This window comes from Alosa pseudoharengus, unplaced genomic scaffold (genome assembly GCF_046254945.1).
Source record: "Alosa pseudoharengus isolate Yale_2024_CS ecotype anadromous, Long Island Sound unplaced genomic scaffold, YU_APseudo_1.1 YU_APseudo_1.1_scf_21, whole genome shotgun sequence".
NCBI classification, from domain to species: domain Eukaryota; kingdom Metazoa; phylum Chordata; class Actinopteri; order Clupeiformes; family Clupeidae; genus Alosa; species Alosa pseudoharengus.
The window spans coordinates 33,069,900-33,094,415 of record NW_027468674.1 but is presented as its reverse complement, the minus strand read 5'-3'; the positions used below and the strand labels follow the sequence as shown (position 1 = coordinate 33,094,415).

Here is a 24,516-nt window from a genome sequence, read left to right as displayed (position 1 = left end):
CTTGGCAGGTTTTCGAGAACTTCTGTCACCCCTGTAGAATTTGTTAGGATAAGATGAGCCATATCAATGTAGACATAGAAGTCATCACAATTTATTCTTTTCATTTTCAAACGAACGCTGAACTGGTTTAGCCTATTTTCAATCTCATTAACAATAGACCTATAAGGGTTATTAATTTCAAAATAAGGACAACATTAAATATAAGTGTACTGTAACTAGGCAACCAGTCTAATCGTGTTGATATCATACAAAATAAGACACAAATGTTGAAGGATGAAAGGAGGGCTTTATTTTTTATAGCATTTCTGAAAATTAATCAAAGCAATTTCATGTCAGTCTCAACATCTTCCTCATCATCATTGGAAAAATGACAGACTTAATAAGGCATAAAACACCATAAACCCATCAGTAGTGCAACACCACTAGTGCATCAGATTTCACATTGAACAAATAAATAACAAACACATCAATCAGTTGTCAGTGGGACCAGATGTGACAGTAAAAACTGATACTGAATATACGGCTACAGCAAACAGTACACGATATAAGGTGAAGGAGCCACATTGCTACTGAAAACAGCTGCTATAACAGCTAGAGCAAGGTGGTCATCGGTGTGTACATCTACAGAGCTGCCAACTCACGCATTGACTGAGATTCATTCATTTGATTGGCTCCACACCCCACTCCAATGCGTGAGGGTTGGCAGCTCTGCATCTATGGTAAAAATGATTATATTCGGTGAAATGTCATCATCGTCTTAGTTTATCTAAATTATGTAACAGATTTATGTATATATGCATATAAGAGTGTGGGCATTTGTGTTGGCTCCAGCGAGTGCTGAGTGATTGAAAGTGATGGCTGAGTCTCTACAGGGCCTGAGCTATGGCTGCTGCTAGGTGCTGAGCAGTGGGCTTCTCTGCAGAGCCACTCACAGGCAGCCCCTCTGCTGACAAAGCATCTGCTGTGGTGGGGCCGATGGCTGCAAACTGGAACAAGAAGAAAAGTTAATGTATATCATGTATACACCAGGTAATAACAATGACAACAGGGAAGACAACAATTTCATGTACAGCGTTTGACTGCTAAACAGGCATAAAGCAAGGGAGATTGTTTAGGCAAAATGCACAAAGGCAGCTGAAACGATCACAAGTTAGATGGAATGAAAGAGGTTGGGGTGTAATGTGATGTAATGATTCCCCACTCCATCTTTCACAATTACAATTATGGAGATTCCTTGAGTTTTGATGAGAAAAAAAGCTAAACAACATTAAGGATTGATTTGGAGGAGTGCTGCTAAGTGTTGATCAGTATGCCAGCAGGTCCGTGTCTGCGCCAGCGCTGGCGGAGGCTTGCAGCTGCTGTGAGAGTGCATGTACATCCAGCAATTACACTGATGCCTGCCTCCCTGAGAGCCTGTGCACACTGGAGAGCCGAGTGCCGCTGGTGGGCATTTATCTCCGCGGGGAGTGTGGTCAGTACCTTAATCTGGCTCAGCTGAGGCCCGGCCAGCCTCCGCACTGTCTCCAGGCAGAACTTCACCCCCGACGGACTGAAGAAAGCGACGCTGGCAGGAACACCCTGTAAGCGCATTTGTGCAACATTGTGTTTATGAAACATAAAGACACAACTGGTTTAACATTGTGTTAATGAAACATATAGGCACAACTGGCTTAACATTGTGTTTATGAAACATAACGGCACAACTGGTTTAACATTGTGTTAATGAAACATAACGGCACAACTGGTTTAATTCTGATCCTGACATAAATTGCAGATGAGCTCTGAATTAGAGTACTGGGAGGAGAACAAATCAGAAAATGAACAGACATCCTGAAATGCTGCCATAAGCTTTCAAATCAGTAAGGGTTCAATAAAAGTATTTGCAGTCTACTAGACTAGGACTCATCTGCATTCATTTATGCATGGAATGTGTAGGATTATATTTGAAAACGGTGTCATAGAGTCACTGGTGTTGAATTTCTGGGTATTAATATAGTAGGTATACTATATAATGTATGGCAGAATCAATACCTTCTGCAGCTGAGAGCAATACAGAGGTTAAAAGCAAGAGACCGTCACAGTGGGAGGTCTCCATTATTTACCAACATTATTTACTCGTCTCCTCTCAATAATTAAACAATCCATTATATCATTAATAATGACCTAGCCTATAGTGTTCATGGCTGTGTAGTGGAGACTCTCGGTGTGTTATATATAACATATCTTACTGTTTACCTGCTGGGTGAAATAATTGGTCAGGTTTTTCTCCAAGTCTGGATGTTGTGCTGTCTGATAGACAGAACAGGTCTCCAAAGGGATCCCTTCAGAGGAAGGAAACAAGAAAAACAAGGCGAGTAAAAACACTCACATTTGCAGAGCTATATTCGACATATATAGCTGGCAATTACAGTTGCCCTTGGGGAGTTAGTCACTGTGAGTTTCAGAATATTGCTGTGTTGTCAGGGCAGAGGGTATTAAATTAGTCTGCATGAGTCCACAAATCCCTGAACTAAAGTGGTATATACAGTGTATATTATGCTGCACAAATATATTTGTGACCAGCCAGTAAGGACAGGCATATCACTAGGGACTGTTAGAAAAATATTATATTATATTTATTTTTTTAAGCAGACATTGCCTAAAGCATAATTGGCCTTTTCATCAACTTGAAAGAGTTGCCCTTACGGTTTTCTCTCAGTACTGTTGGCAAGACCTCCCTTTTGATGGAGCCACATGGAAAAAAGAGTGGCATTATACTAGGGTCTTCCCCTGTCACACACACATTACATAAAGAGTTAATACAGCACATGAACATAGTTTGAGAAAAATGCATTTATGGATAGCTATAGCAGAGATGACAATTTGCTTTCATACTTTCAAGAATGAGGCGTGACAAAACATCTGCAGTCCCTGTGTCCTCTCCCACAGGGGATAAACCCAACTCCTCCACTGAAAACCATAACAAAAGAAGGAAGGAATACATCATTCATTATTTACACACCATGCAGGCAGTGTACATCACAAAACACTTGAGGCAAAATATTGAACATTTCTAGAAGAATGATGTCTCAAGATTCATATTTTGCCATTGCCCACAGTCCTCTCTAACCAGCTTTACAGTTGTTACTTTTGATGTCAAACAGTGAAAGTAAAATAAAACATATCCGTCTTGATGTGTAAACATGTTTGTAGTTATCATTGTTCCATCAAAAATTCAGTAAAGTCTAAAGCTTTTCTGCAGTGAAAATGACTGACCTAGTTCAAGAAAACAAGCAATCACAATGTCGTAAATGGCACAGGTAGTGATTAGGTGCTGGGGCCTAACATGGACATTGCGCCTGGTGCCCAAACAATAGTGAATGAAAGGAAACAAACACGATGGGTGATTGGCAAGGCTCTCGCACTTCGACAGCACGCTGTGACCTGTTTAACTCCAGCCCTTGGTTTCACTAGAACATGAGGTAATTGCACCAATAGATTCCACAAGTGTGCAGGTGCCTGTGCAGCATCAGGCCTCTTCAATTAGCGGCTCATTAGCTAATGTACTGAAGAAGGAAGCAGCAGGGAAGTGTGAATTGCACTGAACTGTGCTAGCACGCCACTACAGCACAGGCTCTCCTGTCACACCGCCACAGCTGGGTTTACATAACAGGAGATTATTACCTTTTTGTCTACCCCACTGAACAATTTGCGCACGTCATGTCATATCATTTAAAATGAAATACATACAGATTCATGAAAGGAATCTGAGAATATGTGTGAATGAGACACATAGGCTATTTTGTTTTAAATCAACTTGACAAGCTATGTTAGGCCAATAGGAATAAACAGTGAATTACTCAGAGGGGATCTTACCTAATGAGGCAGTAGCCTTCCCAACAACGTAGATTGCTTTTGCATTCCATTTGTTCCTCAAATTCTCCCATTCTAATGCAAAAGGAAGCACTTAGTTTCACTCAAAATACAAACGGTTAATGAATAAAGAAAAAAAAAAACAACAGTAAAGAATAGATAGGAATATCTGCACTGAATACTGAATTTGACAAGCCTAATAAGGTTAAGGCTGACATCTAGTGGATACCTTTGGCATTTCTAATTTACTTGGAGGCTTGTTTTTACTAAAGTTTATGTGCAGAAATATCATTCTTGGAGGTGCAAACAAAATCAAGGTTTTGGTTGATTTGACCATTTGTTTGCACCTCCAAATGCATGGCATACCTGGTTACTGCCCCAAAACGCCCATAAATGCCCGTATGTTTGTGTGAAAGAATAGGTGATTAAGGTTTGTAAGTAATTATAATAATCACTTTTGTAGGCCTATGTAAGGTGCAAATAAATGAACTTCAGAGGAATATATCTCCTTCTATCTTACCAATCTTCTTGTTATTGGCATCTAAACACATCTTCACTGCTTCCACTGCTCGTGGGCTTGTAAAAATAAGTCCCCCATACTTCTCTGGCTGAAAAACCTGCCAATTGAAGCAGTGAGAAGAGCTTACCTCACACAGTCACATAGTCAAATCCATTTTTCATACAGTACAATCATGGTAGCAAGATCAACTTGAAGGACAGCACAACAATTCATACAAACCTTTTCAGATAATGTGTCTAAAGACACAAATTTGAAAGAGAGCACAGGGATCAGGGTGGCTTTATGTCCAAAAGCTGACAGCTCCTAAAAATAATCACAGAAAGGACTAGGCTTATTCTGATGAGGGTAATGTATTAAGTTTAATCCTTGTAACTACAACCTAAGCTTGATCTTTAACCTGAGACTATGGGCACAACTCCATCCGCATGTACCTTGATGTATGGATCTGGTCCATTCCCCTCTTCTCTTGGTTCTTTCAGAAGCAGAATGTTCATGTCTTCTGGTGCGTTCAGTGTGCTATGGAGAGGCAGAGTGCTGTCTATGTGTGAAGGTTGTCAACAATACTTTTACATTAAGAACTGACCAGGGCAGTTACTGCAATTTAATCTCTAATGACACACAACTGACTGTCAGAAACTTGCAAACCATGAATAAGGGGTTTACGCCCAATACAGTGGACTCCTGATAACAGACAGAAGGCAGTCACTTGCGCTTAATGCCTAACGGCAGATGACAACAGAACTAAAATTCGTATAGGACTTCTACCATAACGCTTGGTTGGACTGTTTACAATTGTTATTGTCACAAGAGGAATGGAAGTTTGCTTGCAGCATGCAATTTCTTTACCTATGCGCATCACTTTATGTCCTTTTGAGCTATTCATCTGGCTCCTTATGTACCGGTACCGCAAAGGGTCTTCTGCATTCGGATATTACCCTTTACGGTCTATGGATATTACAGTAGTATTTTTCTTGTCCCTTCGATTTCCTCTTTTCTCGCTAGAGGAAGCGGCTGAGTACAATTGACTTTAAGTAAGGTGACGTTTGCAAATATTACACATGATTTCAGACTTGATTGAAAACCTAACTGATAAGTCTTTATTTATCTCAATATAGCACAGTTTATTGTGTTGGTATTGAATTCTACATTGAAAGTTATTTCTGGAACATTATTCTGAGAATATATAAAAGCACGCTCCTCTCACCTCTGTATGCGAATGGTATATTCCAATTCTCAGCCATTTTCACAGCGGACCTCTGAGGAAAACGCTGTCTATGGGAAAACGTCGACATGAAGGCTCAATATAGTTGTACTTCCATTGGTTTCATTAGTGTACAGCTCGAGCCAAAATGGTGGACAATGCGCAACAGATTCACACTACCGCTGACATACGGATACATTTAACCTTTGACCTTTCTCTAGTTTCACGGCGTGGAGTTGTTGGTGTGCTCTACTACAGGCTGCAGCATGGCTTCATCAGCGAAAAGGCGAGCAATTGGTGTGGGGAAAAATCCTGATGAAGATGAAGGCGACAGCTCAGATGAGAGAATTGACGACGACGATGGAGACTCAGAAGAAGATAGTGATGAGTCCGAGGAAGAAATCAACGAGGTAGGCTAACGTCTTCACGATAACACTTGAAGCTAACATTCGTTAGCAAGCTAACGAGCATCATGGAATAGTGGTAACGTGACACCTAGGCTAATTAATGTAATCCGAACATATCCTAACTTTTAATGTTAACACCAAGCGTTGTTAAGACTCATTGTCATCAGGAACCTGTCATTGTGTAGATACTATTTTACATTTGTTTATGCGTGCTGGTAACCTGTTTCCATTAAATTAATATTACTGAAACTGTAAACTGATGTCCATTTCAGGAGGTGGTAGTAGATTTTGAGGCTCACACAATATCAGACAATGACTTCAATGGGATAAAGAAGTTGCTACAACAGGTAAGCTGTCAAAGGTGTCACTCGATTTACCTCCCGTTTACCTTAAAGCTGCTTGAATGGAAAAAAATACGTAAATGAACACATAGCTAATAGGCTAATGACTCTCATGTCCACCCACAGTTGTTTTTGAAGGCCCACGTTAATATGTCTGAGCTCACTGACATCATTATCCAGCAGAATCACATTGGAAGCGTCATTCGGGTAAGATTGATATGCCTACATATAATATTGTCAAAGAACCTGCATTGTATGGCAATGATTGACTTGTAATCATATGCCTCAGCAAGCAGACGTTCCTGAAGACAGTGATGATGATGATCCAGACGAAGTTTTTGGCTTCATAAGTATGCTGAATCTAACGGAGAGAAAGGTAAGGGATATTGTGTTTGTTATGCTTAATTGTGAGCAAAGTGTCACTAAGTGGGACTTGTTCAGATTTTAATTAGATTATACTATTGCTGATGATGCTTGTTCAATGTGTTGTATATCAAGACTGAATGCTGGCAAGTAACCAGAATGCAATTTCCTTATTTTGTCCTGGGCCGTGCAGGGTGTGGAGTGTGTGGAGCAGATTAAGGAGCTGGTTCTGGCCCATTGTGAGAAGGCCTGTCCCCCCACCGTCACTGAGCAGCTTGAGAAGGCCTTGAACGACACGACCAAACCGGTGGGGCTGCTGCTGAGCGAGCGCTTCATCAATGTGCCCCCCCAGATCGCCCTGCCCCTCCATAAGCAGCTCCAGTGAGTATCCCGCACACCTTCCATTTTCAGGCTCTTACACTTGTCTGTGAGAGGCTCAACATGTGAGAGTAGATGATTCCTATTTGAAATTCATTGCAATAATGCAATCCATTGTATTTGAAATTGACATAAAAATGGTTACAAATTAAAATATAATTGTGCCTGAAAAAATATGGTAAGAAAATGTCAGTTACTCTATAAGTCTGACCTCAATATCCTAGTTACGAATTATTTATAAAATTCATTCTGTCTGCATTTGACTAGATTTTTAGATGCTGCTGCCGGTGGGCGACCTTTATTGTTAACTTGGTCATTCTAGGTCTACATCATAAGCTGATTCCCGTTTATTGTACTGATGGGCTTTTTGAAAGGGATCCTAAGGGGCTAATGCTGGACCAAGGTTATTGTTTACATTGTTCTTTTCAGCAGGGAGAATGTAATATGTTCAACAGGCAGCTATAATAGTATCACCTGATCCGGTAAAGTCTTCATCCAACCCTGTGGCCCAGATATGATTATTCCTCCCACAGATGGACAGCTGGATACCAAATCCAGATTCTGTTTCAAACTAATCTCCTGCCAAGTCATCAGACTATGTAGCCTAGCAAGATGGCTAGCTCACTCAAAAATGTGAACCTTGTAACCGCAGTCATTTTGATTAATATTTTAGAGTCAGATGTTTGGGCCTACAGTTTTAAAAGATAAACATCCAAGTATACTTATGTCTGTACCTCCATAAAATAGTTGTTGTGGACCCAGTCAGTTTTCATGGTCAATATAGGCCAGCTAAAATGGCTGCTCCTTTATCCACTTCCTCTATTTTTTGGTATTCATCATCATCTGTCATAAACATTTTGGTTAGCCTTCAGTCTGTGTTCTCTGTGGTAGACAACAAACTCTGTATCAGTTATAGTTCAAAACTATAAAATATGGACAAAACAGACCTCATCATAGACCAGAATACATGGACAGGACATTTTGAAATGTATTTAACAAGTTTAACAGCCACAATATTTTCTGACAAGTAATCTTATTATGTTGTCTTTCTGATGCAGAGATGAGATTTTAGAAGCACAGAGGACCAACAAACCCAGTGGGAAATGCCATTACTGTCTGATGATCAGCAAGACCTGCAAGGAGGTGAAGAAGACCATCCCTAACAGAGGAGCCCCAAAGGAGGATATGATGTTTGTGAATGCAGAGGAGGAGTTTTTCCATGAGGTAAGTCTACAAGTATGAGCAGTTAGACACAGCTAGAGCTGACACAAATGTGATGTTCAGTACACTGTTATTGTGGCCAAATTAAGTCATAATATTATGACAATTATACAAACTAAACAAACAAAAATAATAATAATAGTAAGGAAATGTATGTATTTTTATACAAATGAAATGCATGCATAATATGAGGATAGCAAGTGGAGAGGGATAACTCAAGCGTATGAGCTTTTATTTAGATAACACTAGTTAATGGATCTCTGTGACAGTGCTGAACCTGATCAGTATCTTTAACTGGCCTAATTCTGACTTTATCTTTAAATGTCTCTAATGTTGAAACCATGTACTCAGTTAATTTTAGCTTAAAGAAGTATAAGGTGGTGAATTAGAATATTGGATTCTGCAGTTTGTCCTGTTTAGTAATGCAAAAAGTAATTGTTTAGTTTGTTAAATTTACCAAGCACTTTTTGAAATTCTTTTCTTCAGCAAGCGTCTGTGAAGTTCCAGTACTCAGTCCAGGAGGAGACAGACTCATGCCTGAGTGGAAGGTGGTCGTTTGATGACGTGCCGATGAAGCCGTATCGCACGGTCATGTTGGTTCCCATGGACAAAATGGGAGTTATAATGGACAAACTCAAGGAGTACCTCACTGTTTGATCTACTTTTCATATGTTGTATACCTTCATACAAACCTCTGGACCTTTAAAAAAAAAAAAAAAAAAAAATGTGGCCGACAGTTTCTTAGTCCATTGAATGGTTTCTCTTCACCTCATTAAGTCCAACTGCATTGGAGCTTGATTTATGTTTTTTCTAACCTGGTCAACAAATTAAGGCCAAGTGGTAGTCTTAGTAGTCATTTGTGTAAATTCATATTGTCACTTTCCTGAAATATAATTATTTTTGAAATTATTTCTCAGACTTGAGGTGAAAGTCAGATTCCTCAAACCCAGTGAAACATTTTTCTGCGGCTCCATGCATTAAACAAATCAACTTCTGTAGTCCATAAGTGCAATAATTTATTCATCTGTCATTTGTGTAAATACTAATCACAGAATAGCTGAAAATAATTCAACCTCTCCAAGAAAACTTTCTGTACACTAGAAGTCCAACATTTATGTACATGTATGTTCCAAAAACCATTCAGAAATTGCATATTAAAATGCAATATATTCCTTCCCTGAATACATGTTCTTTCATCTGCAACATGTCCTACATGACGAGACATTTAACATTTCCACAGAAGGACAAATGTGCAGACATGCTTCATAGTTCATTTTGGCAACTGGTCTTCAGATTCTGAGTGCAGTATGAATTGTTCTACTGGATCACACATCTGTCATAAGACTGTGGCTCTGGACAGTCTGTTTGTGTGGTGATGGCCTGTGAGGTCTGGTTGTTGTCCTTGCAGCTGCCAGGGCCTTCATGATCCATGATGCACTGCAGTATGTCTCTGCTCTCACTTGACGGCAGATTGTAGAAGAAATACTGGGGTGCCATCTGAATGAATCTATGGAAGGACGACAAAATCACTCAACCCATTTCACTGAAACCATATTTTCAGAATGATTTACATTTACCATCTTTCAGATTTAATTTAATCTGGGTTTGTTTTTTACACCTAAAAAAATCCCTTATTTTGGAAAACCACAAATCCCTTCAGTTCTGGGAACTAATCTCCAAATTCCCACTGTAATACCAGCCAGCAGATTACATATCCAAAATAAAAAATACTGAATTGTTTACAGTTTTGTTGTGCGCTACTGTTTTTTCCCAATGAATATTATTCAGTGTTCCACTCAATACAGGACACACACCTGCTTTCCCTTATGTCATAACTGAGTAGAGCGTTGAGAGTTGAAGGGGATCGGAACGTGTTGACTTACGATTCAGGGGAGATTTGAGACACGGTGCGGATGCAGTTATTCTCAGACAGCGTGTACTCATGGAAGAGCACCCACTCGGGCAGACCCAGTTTGTGTGCTTTGGCTCCATAGCTGGACAATGGATGGACTTGAGCTATGTGCTTGTTGGAGAGCATGAAGTAAGTCCCTGAGCCATCTACATCTCTGGCAATCTGAAGGAATAGGAGTTCAGCAAGTATTAATATACTGATGGATCATGCATGTAAATTGTGTTAAACAGTTGTGAATACAGCTGTATCTCTAAAAACAAAGGATATCTGTTGACTATAGAAAAACTAGACCATGATAATCTTTATATTTACATTTAATCTATTAGGGTGTATGCATGCATACCTGCATAAAGAATCCAGCCAGCAGGGCTCTCTTGACATTGAGGGTATTGGTTTTTGTTCCAAAAGCTGGCTCAGAGATAGGCAACTCGAGCCTTCTGAGGATGTCCATCAGTTCAGATCGGATGGCACCAGCGGTGTTCAATGCTTCGTAACACAGGAAGTAGTCCTGGCACCACTTCTCAGGGCTGAAGTCTGAAAGAGAGGTCTGATTAGAGTAGGAGCTGCATTCACTTTCATCTAAATTTAGTCTTCACAACTGAACTGAAATGTGCTGCCCTACTGCTGAGCATGGGGTTCCTTACTTGAAAATGGCCACCATCTTATCACTAGGTCCTCAAAACCATACACTGACAGAACACTTTACTCTGATTGGCCACACATGCATGCCTGTGGGAAACAGACTTCATGGCACCAAAACAACTGGCACCAACTGGCTAAAACTAACCCCTGAAAACAGTCCAGGAGGGGTTTGGAATCTGGATTGGATTAGACATGGACGTCATTAGATAGCAGTTCTAAATAATTGAAACCGAACAATCATAGTGAAATGTGATTTACACCACACATTTCGGCCATAGGGAACAACCTCTGCTGAAACGTACTAGATCGATGCTGCCAAACTATCTTGCCATCTGAACTTTCACTGGGAATATAGTCTAGAAACCCTCTGTTGACAAGACCTTGGACGGAATTTTACTGGATCTATCAGCAAGCTTTGGGGAGTGAGATAAATGTTAAAGTTACATTTGAAATCCAGCTGCAGTGGTTGTCAGCAACATGTTTGGAAAAGATGCAGCAACTGGACATGTTATCTAAAGGGAATCATGATGAGGAAACCTGGGTGGAAACCTCCAAGGCCTCCTGGATCCACTCCAATGGGAGTAGATCCAGTCATGGTAAATTATTTTAATGAGTGTTCATCAGTAATGGTTCCCCATCACAATGAACACTCTGGAATTGTCCCAATGTTCTGACCTCTCCTTTGATAAATATTTTTCTGCAATTTCTGTCTTAATGCTATTGTTTAGCGTGAAATGGTCATGTAATCAAACTAACAGGGTTCTCTCTGGCTCTGCTTGAAGGTGTTGTAGATGTTGATGAGCGTGAAATGGTCGCCTTCTGGATGCTGGAATTTCAGGTGGCACTGCATTGCCTCAGTTGCCATGCCGACAGGTGGTTCCAAGAAGCAGCTTGGTGCTACAGGAATCAGAAACAACAATTATCATCATGGAAGCATCATACCAGTGTCTGGAGCGGTGTTCAAACTAGGCTACTGTGTAAACTTGTCCTCAATAATGTTACACAATTCAGAAATCTAAAATCACACCTTATTTAGAATCTCAAAAGGGGCAAACCGTACAAAACTAGACAATAACAGAACATATTTTAACTCATTGAATGCCAAGCTGTTTTCGGAAGCTTTGTCCTAGAGTGCCAGCAATCTAGACCATTGTTGATGATTTTTGTACAGCCACAGCATATTCTGTGTTATAGCTATGAACACATACAATGGCTCGTTTGAAAGGTGAGACTTTAAGCTCTCAGTGGGTGCAATTTTATACACGCCTCTGTTCCTGAGAAATCCCAAGCTAAACAGTGGCTAGTTTTCATCAAAATCACTGTTTTTTTTCTAGAAATGGAGATATAACGTCTTTCATGAAATATGAAGTGTTGCCTGTAAAGTTTCCAGGAAGTGACCTGGCGAGACTGCCACCTAGTGATAGACCCACGAAAATGGCCTGGTTTTGAGCTGACGTGCATGCATCACTGATTCGACCCAAAGTGGCAACCGAGTTATGATAAAATGTCCAGATAAAATGTCCAGATTGTGCGTTTTCATGAGTTTTCGATCGTCATATATTTCATTTCCATTCATCACAGAGTTCCCAAAAGCACATATAAGGTGTGTTAGAGTGTCTAGTTTCGTAATTAAAAAAAAAAAAGCTAAAAACGTAATATTATGTTTTTGGCACTCAACGCATGGGAAGGAAAAGGCACTCAATGAGTTAAGTGATAACATAGCTTACAAAAGATTAGGAATAAATTCAGAATAACTGAATGAGAACTGTAGATTTTGAATGGTTCATAAGACTATACCTGCTAACATGGCTGCGATCGTCACCACTTCGCTTACGCAGTCAAACTCACAGGAGGCCAGCAGTGACTTAGCCATCTGGGGGTCCAAAGGAAACTCTGACATGATGATTCCAATCTCTGATAAATTCCCATCATTGTCCAATGCAGCCAGGTAATCCAACTCCTCTAGAGCCTGCATTAGACCTTCAGGATCTGAAAGAAATAAGAAGAGGGACCATGCACAGAGGGCATTGTGGGGACAAAGAACTTTAAAATAGTCATTCAGTCCACCTCTAACATGTAACCAGCAAAAAGGGAGGGAAAAAAACAATAGTTTAGAAGTAATAGAAAACAGGGATACGTGTCTGGAATCGATGCCCTCTCCAAATCAACCCATTGAACTAGGCTCTGCTGATGAACAAAACAGAAAACTGATGATTTTCAATAGCTATTGAGCCAACACAGACAAAGGTCGTACATCCCTGTACATCAGTTAGACTTCCAGTTACATTTTTAATCGCTTCAGTATCATTACCACAGTGGGCTCCACTGGGTGCATTTGGATGCGGGCACAGCACAAACATTCCTGGCCCAACCTGATGGCCAAAGGGTGGGGGAGCTTCCTGTCCTTTGTGCTGTGAGGCCTAACACAGAGCCACAGTGTAATCGCTAACAAGCCTGTAGTCTTTATGTTGCCTCTCAACAGTGCTGGCAATAAGATCCAAACCTTCCCACACATTCGCCTCTCTGCCTCGCAACAAAGCCCCGTGGCCTGCTGCTGTCAGCTCTGCTCAGGCATGGATCACTGGAGCCACTCAGTCCCAACACAGGGCCACAGCAAGGGCCATCTGTGGCCTTGAAACAAGCCAAATGTATGCACACGAAGCACACATGCACAGGCTCGCACACACACACACACACACACACACACCTATCCCATCTCTCACACTGGTCTTTCGCACAGTGAGGACTCACCTGGTCTGTTGATGAAGTCACAGTGGCCTAGGCCGGCGACCTCCATCCTCTTGAGGAACAGAACGGTGGGCACAATGCTGGACTCCAGCAGCTGGGGAGCGCTCTCTGCAGGCAGCTTGGTCTCCTCAGGGTACAGGCAGAAGCACTTCCCTGGAGGAACATTCATGACACTGATCATTCAATTATACTTGTGAATATAATATAGAATAAGCCAAGGTAAATTGGAGACATAAGTTTGGCCAAACAAACAAATCAAATCCATATCCAACAATATCAAAAGGAAAAACATGTTGATCCTCCTCTAGTGCATTCTCCACCCAGCTTTCTGACAATAACTTTTATGTTTCTGTACTGAATAATGGAAACTGAAGGCAAGCTGAATAACACTAAAAAATGTGTGATTAAATGTTTTGGAACGGAAATCTATTATAGGAACTTGCAAAACAATGCAAAAGCAAATTCCAATACTTGACCTGAGGCAAAAAAAACAATGCAAGGGCCTCCCCTTTATTATACATAATTATGTTCAGTTCTGTGTTTCTTATACCTCCCTTACTCTGAAGGAATTTTCTCAAATGCACAGCCAACCAATCTGGCTAGTAGTTATGAAAGCAAGCCTGTTTTGAGTTACAGTTCTTTTAAGGAGAATGTCTTGTTATATGGTCAAATTGAACAGAGCAGCCCTTGGCAGTTTACAAGGGTAAATCCTTTGAAGTGTGTTCTACCTGCAGGCCTGGTCAGCTGCTTGCGGATATCAGCCTGACATCTGCTGATGGGTCTTATCACCTCTGCGTATGCCCGGACACGAGGGTTGTATACCTGTGGAGGAGCAATCACAGTCATGTCAGCTCACCGAGCCAGTCGAGCCCAGCTACGGGCATGCAGACCATGAGAGAAACACTCGGCTGTTGTTTACGCTGGCCTGGAAGGCAATGCTGAGGGGAGAAAACAGCGCTGACGGTACAGCAAGTGGGTTTGTGCCTCAAGAGACGCTCTAATTTGGTTTTAAAAAAAATACACGGCAAGCTTTTATCACGCTCACAAGAAAACATCCTCACTCACATATTTCCTCTCCATTCCAGTGTCGATCACAAAGTTGAGCGAGTCCACAGCCCAGAACATGTCCTCGGCCTGACTGTGGGAGAGGAAGACTCTTCGGCTGTTCGGCTGCTCCTCAGCCATGCACGGGTCCAGCCCCAGTCTGCCCGGGTGAAGGGCCACTGGGATCAGCTGCCCCAGTCCGCCACTCAGCCTGGCCCCCTCCTTACACAGGATCCCGTAGGCACACTCCACCTCCTGTAATGGGTCAAGACCACCACAGATGAGCCTCGCAGGCACCACGTCAAATTGAGGGTGGTAAGAACAATCCGATGACTATACTTTAATGGGCGTACAAAAAGGGCTTTATGGGATGTACCACTGCACTTAAAGTCTTTGGATTCTGCATAATCTGGTGACAAGCGAAAGTCTTCGCAGTTCGCACAGCATACAGTAAGCTCACTCTCAGCTTCTGAGATCAGCAAACACTGGAGAAAACCTCAGTGAAGTTTCTCTCAATTAACTCCCCATTACCCAGGATCAGTTCAGCTTTCAATTCTATCAGGAGAAAAACCCCAGGCTTACATAGGATATCTCAAGTAGGGGCTACTGGGGGCTACTGCTTACTGATGAACATGGACCAGGCCGCTGTATGAGGGCACAGAAGCACATAAGAGAAGTGAAATAAATAACACAATGATACAGAATGTACCACTATTACGGGATTTGTTCCCATAACTGACAAACACAGCAACAATTAAAGGGCTGAGCTGGTCTGGTGTCCTGTGACTGAAGTGCATTGTGCCACGAGCACAATGTTGTTATTGTCCCTCTGTTGATATTGTCATAAATAGAGCCATGCACACAACACTAACATGCTAACATACAGTGCCAGTCAGAGCTAATGCTCACTTCCCAGGAAAAATGTCTATGCCAATGCCTACATACGTCTCATTCCACTGCAACCATATGTAAAGAATGCTATTGCAAACTCTATGGCTATAGTTCCCTTTAGCTTGTATGTATGTGGTGAGTATGTTCTGGTACAGAGCAGAGGAAAACTGATGTGTGTGTACACACACACACACACACACACACACACACACACACACACACACACACACACACACACACACACACACACACACACACACACACACACACACACACACACACACACACACACACACACACACACACACACACACACACACACACACACACACACACACACACACACACACCTGAGCGGAGGCCAGAAACACAGCGATGTCTCCCTCTTCCCTGGTGCGGTGGATCTCCAGTACCAGTCGGAGCGCTGGGTAGAAGTAATCCTTATGGCTCCCACTGCTGTGCACCACCTCAGCACTGTTCAGGGTCTCCAGCGTCAGCAGGGGCACGCCGGCTCCGTAGTGGCCCAGCAGGCGCTCTGCGGCTGGGGGAGCAGACAGCACCACCACTCGCAGCTCCGGCCTCTGGACCAGAACCTCCTTGAGCAGGCCCAGCAGGAGGTCAGTGCTGACGGTGCGCTCGTGAGCCTGGTCTAGAATGATGGCGCCATAGTGCTCCAGCAAGGGATCGGACATCATGTCCCGCAGCAGCACGGCGTCTGTGCAGTACCTGGGGAAAGAGCAAGGAAACCATCACAATGCTAAAACCTCATTCCATTATGCATGCCTGCGCAGTTCACATCACAGTTATGTTCAATCATGGAAAATACTTGGGGATTATGACAGATTAGACACATTATACACATTTGCTAGAGGTAAAATCACGCACACACACATGGTCCCATACACAAAGCACAAAAAACATAGAAATGTCTTTGTACAGAGTGCTACATTAACAGCAACAGCATCTCCTTATTAATGATGCATCTGTAATGGGTGGGAAACACTTGATAATTGACATGGTGAATAGTCAAGGCAAACATAACCAACATTTATTTCAACCATAACTAACTGCTTACATCTTAGTTCAAACCGTTCAAAACTATTTAGGACACGCAATTGAAATGCATGAAGGTTCTTGCCATCCGTGTGTTAATCTTCCTCTCCTGGAGGTACTACGCGTGATCAGTGCCCCCTCACTCAGTACATGTCTTCCCTGAAGCAGAAAGACTTCAGAGTTAACTTTTCCAGATGAGCGCCCTTCCTTTGTTCTTCTCCCCACTAAAGCCTGGACATGAGAGGAGTTCTCTAATCAGCCCTGGTCTCCACAGGGTGCTTAAGGCCCCTCAAAGTCAGACGTAATGGACCCTCTATGGGGCACACACATCACATAACTGGTCACTGTACACTGATAATCAGCAGGTCAGGTCCATGTCCAAACCATACATTCATATTACTCCTACACAATCTGGACTGTGGTCATAACATCTACATCTTATAACTTATTCCCTGTTATATATTGTTCTTAAAGTATATTCTTTTTCTTTGTTTGTTAAGCAATTATATTATGTTTACATTCTTGTCTTTTCATAGTCATAGTTAATATTTAATAATAAGCAAAGTTATTGCACTGTTCAATCCCTGCACTGTTCACTTTGCACTACCACCATTGCACACACTCTACCATAACATCTTATTATGGTCAGTCTACCAGACCTTTGTAATGTTTTCACATGCTCTTTAAATGTTTACATTTCTTTGAGTGATTTGTATGTATGTGAGATATGTGTGTATGTGTGTTTGTTGTGTTATGGTTATATAACCCGGGGCTACTGCCTCGGGATTAATAAAGTATGTATGTATGTATGTATCTATCTATCTATCTATCTTAGTGTATAAATAAAATAAAATATATGAAGATACTGGCAAAATCTGGATCAAATAAAATTGGGTCTAGCTGTTCTAGCATGTTCTGAAATAATCACAGGAAAAAGGTGTGTGTGTGTGTGTGTGTGAATTTTCTTGTTTCAGAAGCATACAGTATGTCCACTCTAACAGCAAGCATTTCCCCTCACCTGAGCACAGTGTCACTGGAGCAGCAGGTCTCCAGAGGGATGCTGTAGCCCACCTCGTGGCCAATGTTCACGTCCATCTCGTCGGCCACGCGCAGGGCCAGCTCCACAGCCTGCTGCCGGTGGATCTGCGTGCACACCACCATGCCATTCTGGAACTGCGCAGACAGACAGAACTCGGCACACCACTGGGGGATCTGCAGGTGGGCCACAGACAACACAAAACGGCTGCATTAGGACCGTGCTGCTGAAGATGCAGTAGGGCTGTGCAATTAATCAGAAGCATATTTCAATTATAATTATGACTCCCAATGATTATGAAAACAGCCTTTATTATAAAACAACAATTGTTTTGCCATATTCTGCTTTGCAACAGTGTTTTTGTTTTGTCATAGTAATAAATCCAACTTTTGCTAATGGGTAAATGGATGGTGTCTCCATTATGATGGCATAATTGTGTTAAATAATCATGATCTCAATATTGACCAAATGTACTGTAATCATGATTTTTGCCATGATCGAGCAGCCCTAAGATACAGGCCATTCTCAGTTTCCGTATAGCCTACATGGCATTTCAGTTTCAATCAGCATATTACATAGTAAAGACAACCACACCACAGAGTACATGATCACCCTGCAGGGATTAGATGAGATGAGATAAGATAGATACGATTAGGAGACACCCTGGGGTATTATTTCACTATGACCATAACAACCATTCACTAACAGTGTCTTGTGGCAACATCATTATTGGCGATAGGATATGTTCTGATTTATGACATGACTAAAATATATATACTATTTTGTGACATAATAGTGCACCATTATCTGCCATTAATTGCATTTGTTTCTGAACAAATATTCAACTTGACCAATCTACCACTTTTGGCAACAGAAACACTGACCAGATTTCAGAGCCCACACAGAGATATGCCCACTTGGGGAGGTCAACCCCTTGCCTAACGGACGGAGGCACATCACAGTCTATGCCCCTAATGGAAACTGCTTGGGCAGCAAAGTGACAGCTCCAATGGATGAGGGCTTAGCAGCGGGAGGGCCCCCCCCCCCCCCCCCCTTAGACCCCTCTAACTCAGGCCAACAGCTGGACCTTTTGTATGAGCGCCGGCTGCATTAGGCCTGCTCTGAAAGCACAGGCAGACAGGACACACACACAGGCTAGCGCCTGCATCTGCTGCACCAAGCCTATTGAATGCACTAAAGACTGAGTTTATCTAGGACAAAACTAGGCTGGGGGATGGAACCCTTCTGTCAGCCTGTCTGCCTCATAGCTGCTGTGTGTGTGTGATCAACTAAATTACATTCTATTCTTAAAGTGAGAGGATATATGACAATAAAAGTGTTCAATATTCACTCACAGGGACGTCATTCACTTACAGATACAAATATTTAGGCATTGACAACAAAAAGGTAGATTCCAAACCTCCTCACATTAAATACTTCACATAAAACCTGTGCAGTCATGACATAGTCAGACACATAAGCCTAAACCTTCAAGGAAAGTTACATTTCTGTGTAAAGGGATTTGAAAGTGATTGCCACCACAAACAGACAGGGTTGATGGGATTAAACTGTCAGGATAAATACAGGCATTAGGTAACACAGGCAGTCAATATGATTAGTGTTCTTGTTCCTTCACAAAGACTACTGACTATTTTCACAAAGCTACTGACTCCCTCTCATGTTAACCAGGTCAACTCCACAAAGGTCTGCGAGGTCATTCTGCTTGCTGTAATGTAATATGGAGTCCCTCTGGCTATATATAGACAGGCCAAGCCAGTCTGAACTACTTTGTTTAAGAAACTTCTATGGTAGGAAGTCGTGTTAATTTATACAGATTCACGCATCATGGTAAATATGGTTTGCCTTAGAGCTTCAAGCAAGTGCAAATAATCCCACTGTAAATTAATAGTCTACTTCATCAATAATATTTTAGATCCGCGGTCATCAGTTGCAGCCTATAGGCTACTTTTGTGCTTCTGCCTTTTGGAAAATGTTAACATTTTGCACACAAAGTACCACTAAAGGCAAATTCTGTCTCATCATAAAACATGCCTGAAAATACTGATGCAGAAATCATGCACTCACCTGCGAACTTTTTCCAGTTTTTGTTGTGCCTGAAACTATTACAATTTGGTTATTCATCAACAGGTCCAGGAATTCGCATCGTACTTTCCAAACAGACAGGGACTTTCTCTCTTTCAAAAGTTTGTAATAACGGGAAGAATATGGCAGACCATCAAACTGATTCAGCTCAAGATCATCCCCAAAACCAAAAGCTTCCTCAGCAGCACCATCAACAACATGAGAAAGAGCACAAAGCTCAGTGTCTGTGTGATCCTCTGAAACACAGGACTCCGCCATAATGATTGCCTATAGCCAGCCGCGAGTCGCTATGCTGAGCAAAGGAACCCGACCAGGGCATGGAGAAGTCTATAGCTTCCAGTCAGGTTATGTCCAAAAAATAGTTACAAAGAAATAGCAGAACCTAAGTCTTCCAAAACCACTCGTGACTTTGTCAACCGATAATAACACAACGCCAACTGAGAGCGCGCAACCCGAGAGCGGCAAAACGCTTCGCTTAAGAACGTAAAAATAGTCTACACTTCAATAGTTTTTAACAGTTTCGTGTTTCCAAGTATATTTCTCCAAAGTGCCATTTACTTCCACATAAACAATGTTGATCCCGTCGGATTGTTACACTCCATCCCTTGGAACACGTGAACTGAGCCCGACGCTCTCACGAATGAGTTTATCGAGAGCCTCAGTCTGATCATGTGGTCACTAATCCCATTATAAAAAACGGTGCTCTCGAACTGTTCATATACTGAGCCCAGTTGTAGGAAATGTTTTCATGACACATTTGTTAAAATAAGTTGAGAGTAGGCCTACTATGTCATGCTAAATGTATTTATTCAGAACGCGCATGCACAGACAGACAGTAGCCTACAAGAAACAGGCACATAGACACACAAGTGAAACTTTGTAGCCCATGCAATGTGTAGGGTCCGCACATGTTCCTATAGCAACTGCAATCATCTGGTGAGCAATGATGTACACAGGTCGACCACTGGTCAAAGCCAGTGGAGAAAGCAACCAAAATGGCACTATCACGAACAGCGCAGAGCTTTATGGAGAAACAAGGTAAATTGACCATCTTGCTATGCTTAATATTGGTTTTGGTGACATGCAAAATTATCTCTTAAGTTATTATAACAAGAGTCATTCGATCTTTAAAGTAGTAGACATGGGATTTAAAAATCAACTCAATGTAGCCTAGTCTAACAACACTGTTTTCCTCCTGGAATCCGATTGAGTTTAAACTGGATTTTTTATATCTGTGGTAGGCTAAGACATGTGCGCGCCTATCCAGTAAGAGGTCATGATTGAATGGGTTGGTATCATATAACAAATTAGATACCCCTGAACAATAGCAGCATAGGCTAATCATTGAACCTCTTCGCTTTCAAGGGATTTTCTAACTCCCAAATGATTTATGAAGAGAACATGAATGGCATGTAGGCCTAGACAAAATCTATCTTGTTTTTCAGAGCAAATGCAATTAATATTTTCAAACCAAGTCCCTTTTTCACTCAGTGATGTTACCCGATAAGTGTAGGTCTAAGAATGTAAAACCAATAGCCAAACATAGGCCTAGAGCTCTGGAAAAAAACAAGAGACCATTGCAGTTTCTCTGATGTTACTATTTATAGACATGTGTTTGAGTATTAACAGTTTTGTTTTATTCTATCAGCTACTGACAACATTTATCCCAAATTCCAAATAAAAATATTGTCATTTAGAGCATTTATTGCAGAAAATGACAAATGGTCAAAATAACAAAAAAGATGCAGTGTTTTCAGACCTCAAATAATGCAAAGAAAACAAGTTCATATTCATTTATAAACAACACAATACTAAAGTTTTAACGTAGGAAGAGTTCAGAAATCAATATTTGGTGGAATAACTCTGATTGTCAATCACAGCTCCACCAGTCTTTCATATTGCTGTTGGGTGACTGTCTTCCTCCTGATCACATCCAGAGGTTTTCAGTAGGGTTCAGGTCTGGAGATTGGGCTGGCCATGACCGGGTCCTGATCTGGTTGTCCATCCACACCTTGATTGACTGACCTGTGTGGCATGGAGCATTGTCCTGCTGGAAAAAAAACAATCCTCAGAATTTGGGAACATTGTCAGAGCAGAAGGAAGCAGGTTTTCTTCCAGGATAACCTTGTATATGGCTTGATTCATGAGTCATTCGCAAAGACGAATCTGCCCGATTCCAGCCTTGCTGAAGCACCCATTACCGATCTTCCACCAAATTTCACAGTGGGTGCGAGACACCAGCTTGTAGGCCTCTCCAGGTCTCTTTCTAACCATTAGATGACCAGGTGTTCGGCAAAGTTGAAAATTGGACTCAGAGAAGATGACCTTACTCCAGTCCTCTATGGTCCAATTATGGTCTTTTGCAAACCCCAGCCTGGCTCTTTTTTGCTTCTCATTGATGAAGGGCTTTTCTTCTAGCTTTACACGACGAGCCCTGCCCTTAGGAGTTGTTTCGAATCATGAAATATTATAATATATTTTCAGAATGAATTCTGATCTGAAGTTAATTGCAAACACGCAAGCCAATCACACTTTCTAATTCAGTGGTAGGCCTGTCCCACCTTGTTACTGTTGCTACTGTTACTGTTGTCCAACTTTAGCTCACGTCCAAAATGACAAGTGAACAGCCCGTTAACTGTGCTGCAGAGTCTCTCATGTTTGCAATGAAAGTTCGACAGAGAGATGATAGCATAGCAGATCATGAAAAATGGTGAGCAAGGTAATCCAAAGTTTGCTGATTTCTACATTGTTAGTTACCAGCAGCTTGGATGAAAAGATATTCAGTCTAACGTTAACATTAGAACACACTTGTTCGGCAGTAGCCAATTTAAAGGGACACCAGGCAACATTTTCGTGTTAATTAATCATCTTCGTAAGTCGGTATATGGTTAAATAACTCATTACGAATGAAGACTCTCTCGCCCGCCCCTACTGCCTGTAGGAAGAATATCCTGCTTGCAAGTTCGGTGTATCGTACCCGCCGACCTTCAGTCTCACAAAGTCTCAGACATCACGAGAAGCAGGATCAGTTTACATCCTGCATCCCCAGCACAGAGGCTAACGAAACGCTAGCGATTGTTGCAAACGTGTGTATAATGGCAGAGCCGGGGAAGAGGCAGCGAAAACCCTTGACGGAAGATGCAAAGAAAGGGAAAAGAGCTTCAGACCGAGCGAGGGCTCACACACGTATCGACACGTACAGACACTAGGGGGAGCTTCGTAGAGACAATGTATCAGGCTTGCCTGGTGTCCCTTTAATGTTACAGACAGGGACGCCGCTTGGGGGAGTTTCTTTTCAACTCTTTTGGTATGGTCAATAGTTATTTTTTTATTCCAATTATAACCCCAAAACAGAAAAAGTTGGGACGTTGTGTAAAATGCAAAATAAAAATAGAATGTGATAATATACAAGTCTCGTAAACCCATATTTAGCAGTAAAGAGGACATTTACAACATATCAAATGTTGGAAATGACAATTTGGACTATTTCATGGAAAATATATGTTTATTTTGAATTTGATGCCAGCAACATGTTTCAAAAAAAGTTGGGACAGGGGCATGTTTACTACTGTGATGCCTCACCTCTTAATTTTAACAAAATTCTGTAAATGTTTAGGATTCTGTAAATGTTTAGACCATTTGCTAGAGTTTTGAGAATGAAATGTTGACTCATTACTCCCTGATATAGGATTTCAGTTGCTCAATAGTATGGGATATTCTTAGTCATGTTTATCATTCCATTATGCACCTAATTTGACAATTCTAGACTGCAGACTGCTGGATCTTAGAACCTGGACTCTTCCTCTATGGAGAAATACTATATACTATACTATACTATACTATACTATACTATATTAATATGTGCAGAATTAATTTTCACATCACATCATACAATTTTAGCTGTTACAATTTTATCTGCAGTTTTTGAATCAGTATCAAACTATGCACATAGACAATGGTTATTAGAGGTTTTCCTGAGCCCATACAATGACCGGTCTGGAAACAGGTCTGGTGTTGATGCACTGCCATCTGAGGTCCCAAAGACCATGCAATTTGTTTTTCAGCTCTTTCCCTTGTTTGCAAAGATTTCTCTGGATTCTCTGAATGTTTTAATAATATTATGTCCTGTACAGGGTAGGAATTTCACGGCGGCCACGACGGCCATGGCCTTCGTAGCCCTTTGCGTTGGCCGTGAGGCCCCTTTGAAAATCAGAGGTTTACAGGCCACGGTGGCCTTGGTGCTCCCTTCTTTCAATATTCTGCTTTGCGTCCTACTAATAGCGATTTTTATTTAGCCTGTGGCCTGTCAAAATAATCTTAGCATTCACAGCGCAAATTAATTTAGTCTTTTACGCAGTGGAGAAAGTGACAGCGCAAGAAAGAAAGTGCGTCCAAATTCACCCATTCTCAGTTGAACTATTTGCGAAGTAGCCTATTCATCACACAGACATCACAAGTATCACATGAAAGAGCTTTTTCTCAGCTTTTAAACGATGTTAGCCGACAATTGCTGTGTTGAACGGTTCGCGAGAAAAGTAAATATAATTCAATTTAATCATACATTCTACTGAAGGTTTTGCATCCCGTGATCTCCCTACCCATTCATCTCGGTGGAATACTTTACTAACCCTTCTTTTAACACATGACAAACCCTATATCAGAATAAACAGGAGACCTTACCGAACACAAAGGTGTAAAGCAGTCCCATGTACAGTTAGCCGTTCCAGAGTAATCCAGTTCTGAATTTGCAGTAAAGAGACATGGATGTCTCCAAATTTGGGCTTTAAGTTTTACAATGTGTTTA

General features: G+C 41.5%; 3 protein-coding genes across 3 annotated transcripts; 1 reads left to right on the top strand and 2 right to left on the bottom strand.

The window, feature by feature from the left end:
- Positions 1 to 266: 266 nt before the first annotated feature.
- uros (uroporphyrinogen III synthase) lies at positions 267 to 5,387 on the bottom strand. The gene is made up of 10 exons (XM_076298680.1): positions 5,219 to 5,387; positions 4,804 to 4,888; positions 4,592 to 4,675; positions 4,373 to 4,469; positions 3,856 to 3,927; positions 2,875 to 2,949; positions 2,686 to 2,769; positions 2,236 to 2,321; positions 1,480 to 1,578; positions 267 to 986 (listed from the first exon to the last, which is right to left on the bottom strand). The coding sequence occupies exons 2-10, from the start codon at positions 4,864 to 4,866 to the stop codon at positions 867 to 869; spliced, it is 780 nt and encodes a 259-aa protein (XP_076154795.1). The 5' UTR covers positions 4,867 to 4,888; positions 5,219 to 5,387; the 3' UTR covers positions 267 to 866.
- A 278-nt stretch (positions 5,388 to 5,665) lies between these two features.
- On the top strand, positions 5,666 to 10,023 carry bccip (BRCA2 and CDKN1A interacting protein). Its single transcript, XM_076298679.1, has 7 exons — positions 5,666 to 5,983; positions 6,253 to 6,327; positions 6,448 to 6,528; positions 6,611 to 6,697; positions 6,878 to 7,065; positions 8,121 to 8,286; positions 8,770 to 10,023. The coding sequence occupies exons 1-7, from the start codon at positions 5,840 to 5,842 to the stop codon at positions 8,938 to 8,940; spliced, it is 912 nt and encodes a 303-aa protein (XP_076154794.1). The 5' UTR covers positions 5,666 to 5,839; the 3' UTR covers positions 8,941 to 10,023.
- Positions 9,601 to 20,021, bottom strand: LOC143138185 (putative pre-mRNA-splicing factor ATP-dependent RNA helicase DHX32). The gene is made up of 11 exons (XM_076298681.1): positions 19,695 to 20,021; positions 17,592 to 17,785; positions 15,871 to 16,246; positions 14,651 to 14,884; positions 14,314 to 14,407; positions 13,589 to 13,738; positions 12,635 to 12,826; positions 11,594 to 11,734; positions 10,539 to 10,729; positions 10,167 to 10,357; positions 9,601 to 9,790 (listed from the first exon to the last, which is right to left on the bottom strand). The coding sequence occupies exons 1-11, from the start codon at positions 19,968 to 19,970 to the stop codon at positions 9,601 to 9,603; spliced, it is 2,229 nt and encodes a 742-aa protein (XP_076154796.1). The 5' UTR covers positions 19,971 to 20,021.
- Positions 20,022 to 24,516: the final 4,495 nt, after the last annotated feature.

Excerpts from the sequence above, each read along its gene's own strand:
- uros (XM_076298680.1), bottom strand. The coding sequence starts at position 4,866 with ATGAACATTCTGCTTCTGAAAGAACCAAGAGAAGAGGGGAATGGACCA. Across the intron at positions 3,928-4,372 it reads TGCCAATAACAAGAAGATTG|AATGGGAGAATTTGAGGAAC; the intron begins GTAAGATAGAAG and ends CTTTTGCATTAG. Across the intron at positions 2,950-3,855 it reads GAAGGCTACTGCCTCATTAG|TGGAGGAGTTGGGTTTATCC; the intron begins GTAAGATCCCCT and ends TATGGTTTTCAG.
- bccip (XM_076298679.1), top strand. The coding sequence starts at position 5,840 with ATGGCTTCATCAGCGAAAAGGCGAGCAATTGGTGTGGGGAAAAATCCT. Across the intron at positions 6,328-6,447 it reads TAAAGAAGTTGCTACAACAG|TTGTTTTTGAAGGCCCACGT; the intron begins GTAAGCTGTCAA and ends GTCCACCCACAG. Across the intron at positions 6,529-6,610 it reads ACATTGGAAGCGTCATTCGG|CAAGCAGACGTTCCTGAAGA; the intron begins GTAAGATTGATA and ends CATATGCCTCAG.
- LOC143138185 (XM_076298681.1), bottom strand. The coding sequence starts at position 19,970 with ATGGCGGAGTCCTGTGTTTCAGAGGATCACACAGACACTGAGCTTTGT. Across the intron at positions 14,408-14,650 it reads CTGGAATGGAGAGGAAATAT|GTATACAACCCTCGTGTCCG; the intron begins GTGAGTGAGGAT and ends GCTCCTCCACAG. Across the intron at positions 12,827-13,588 it reads TGACTTCATCAACAGACCAG|ATCCTGAAGGTCTAATGCAG; the intron begins GTGAGTCCTCAC and ends TATTTCTTTCAG.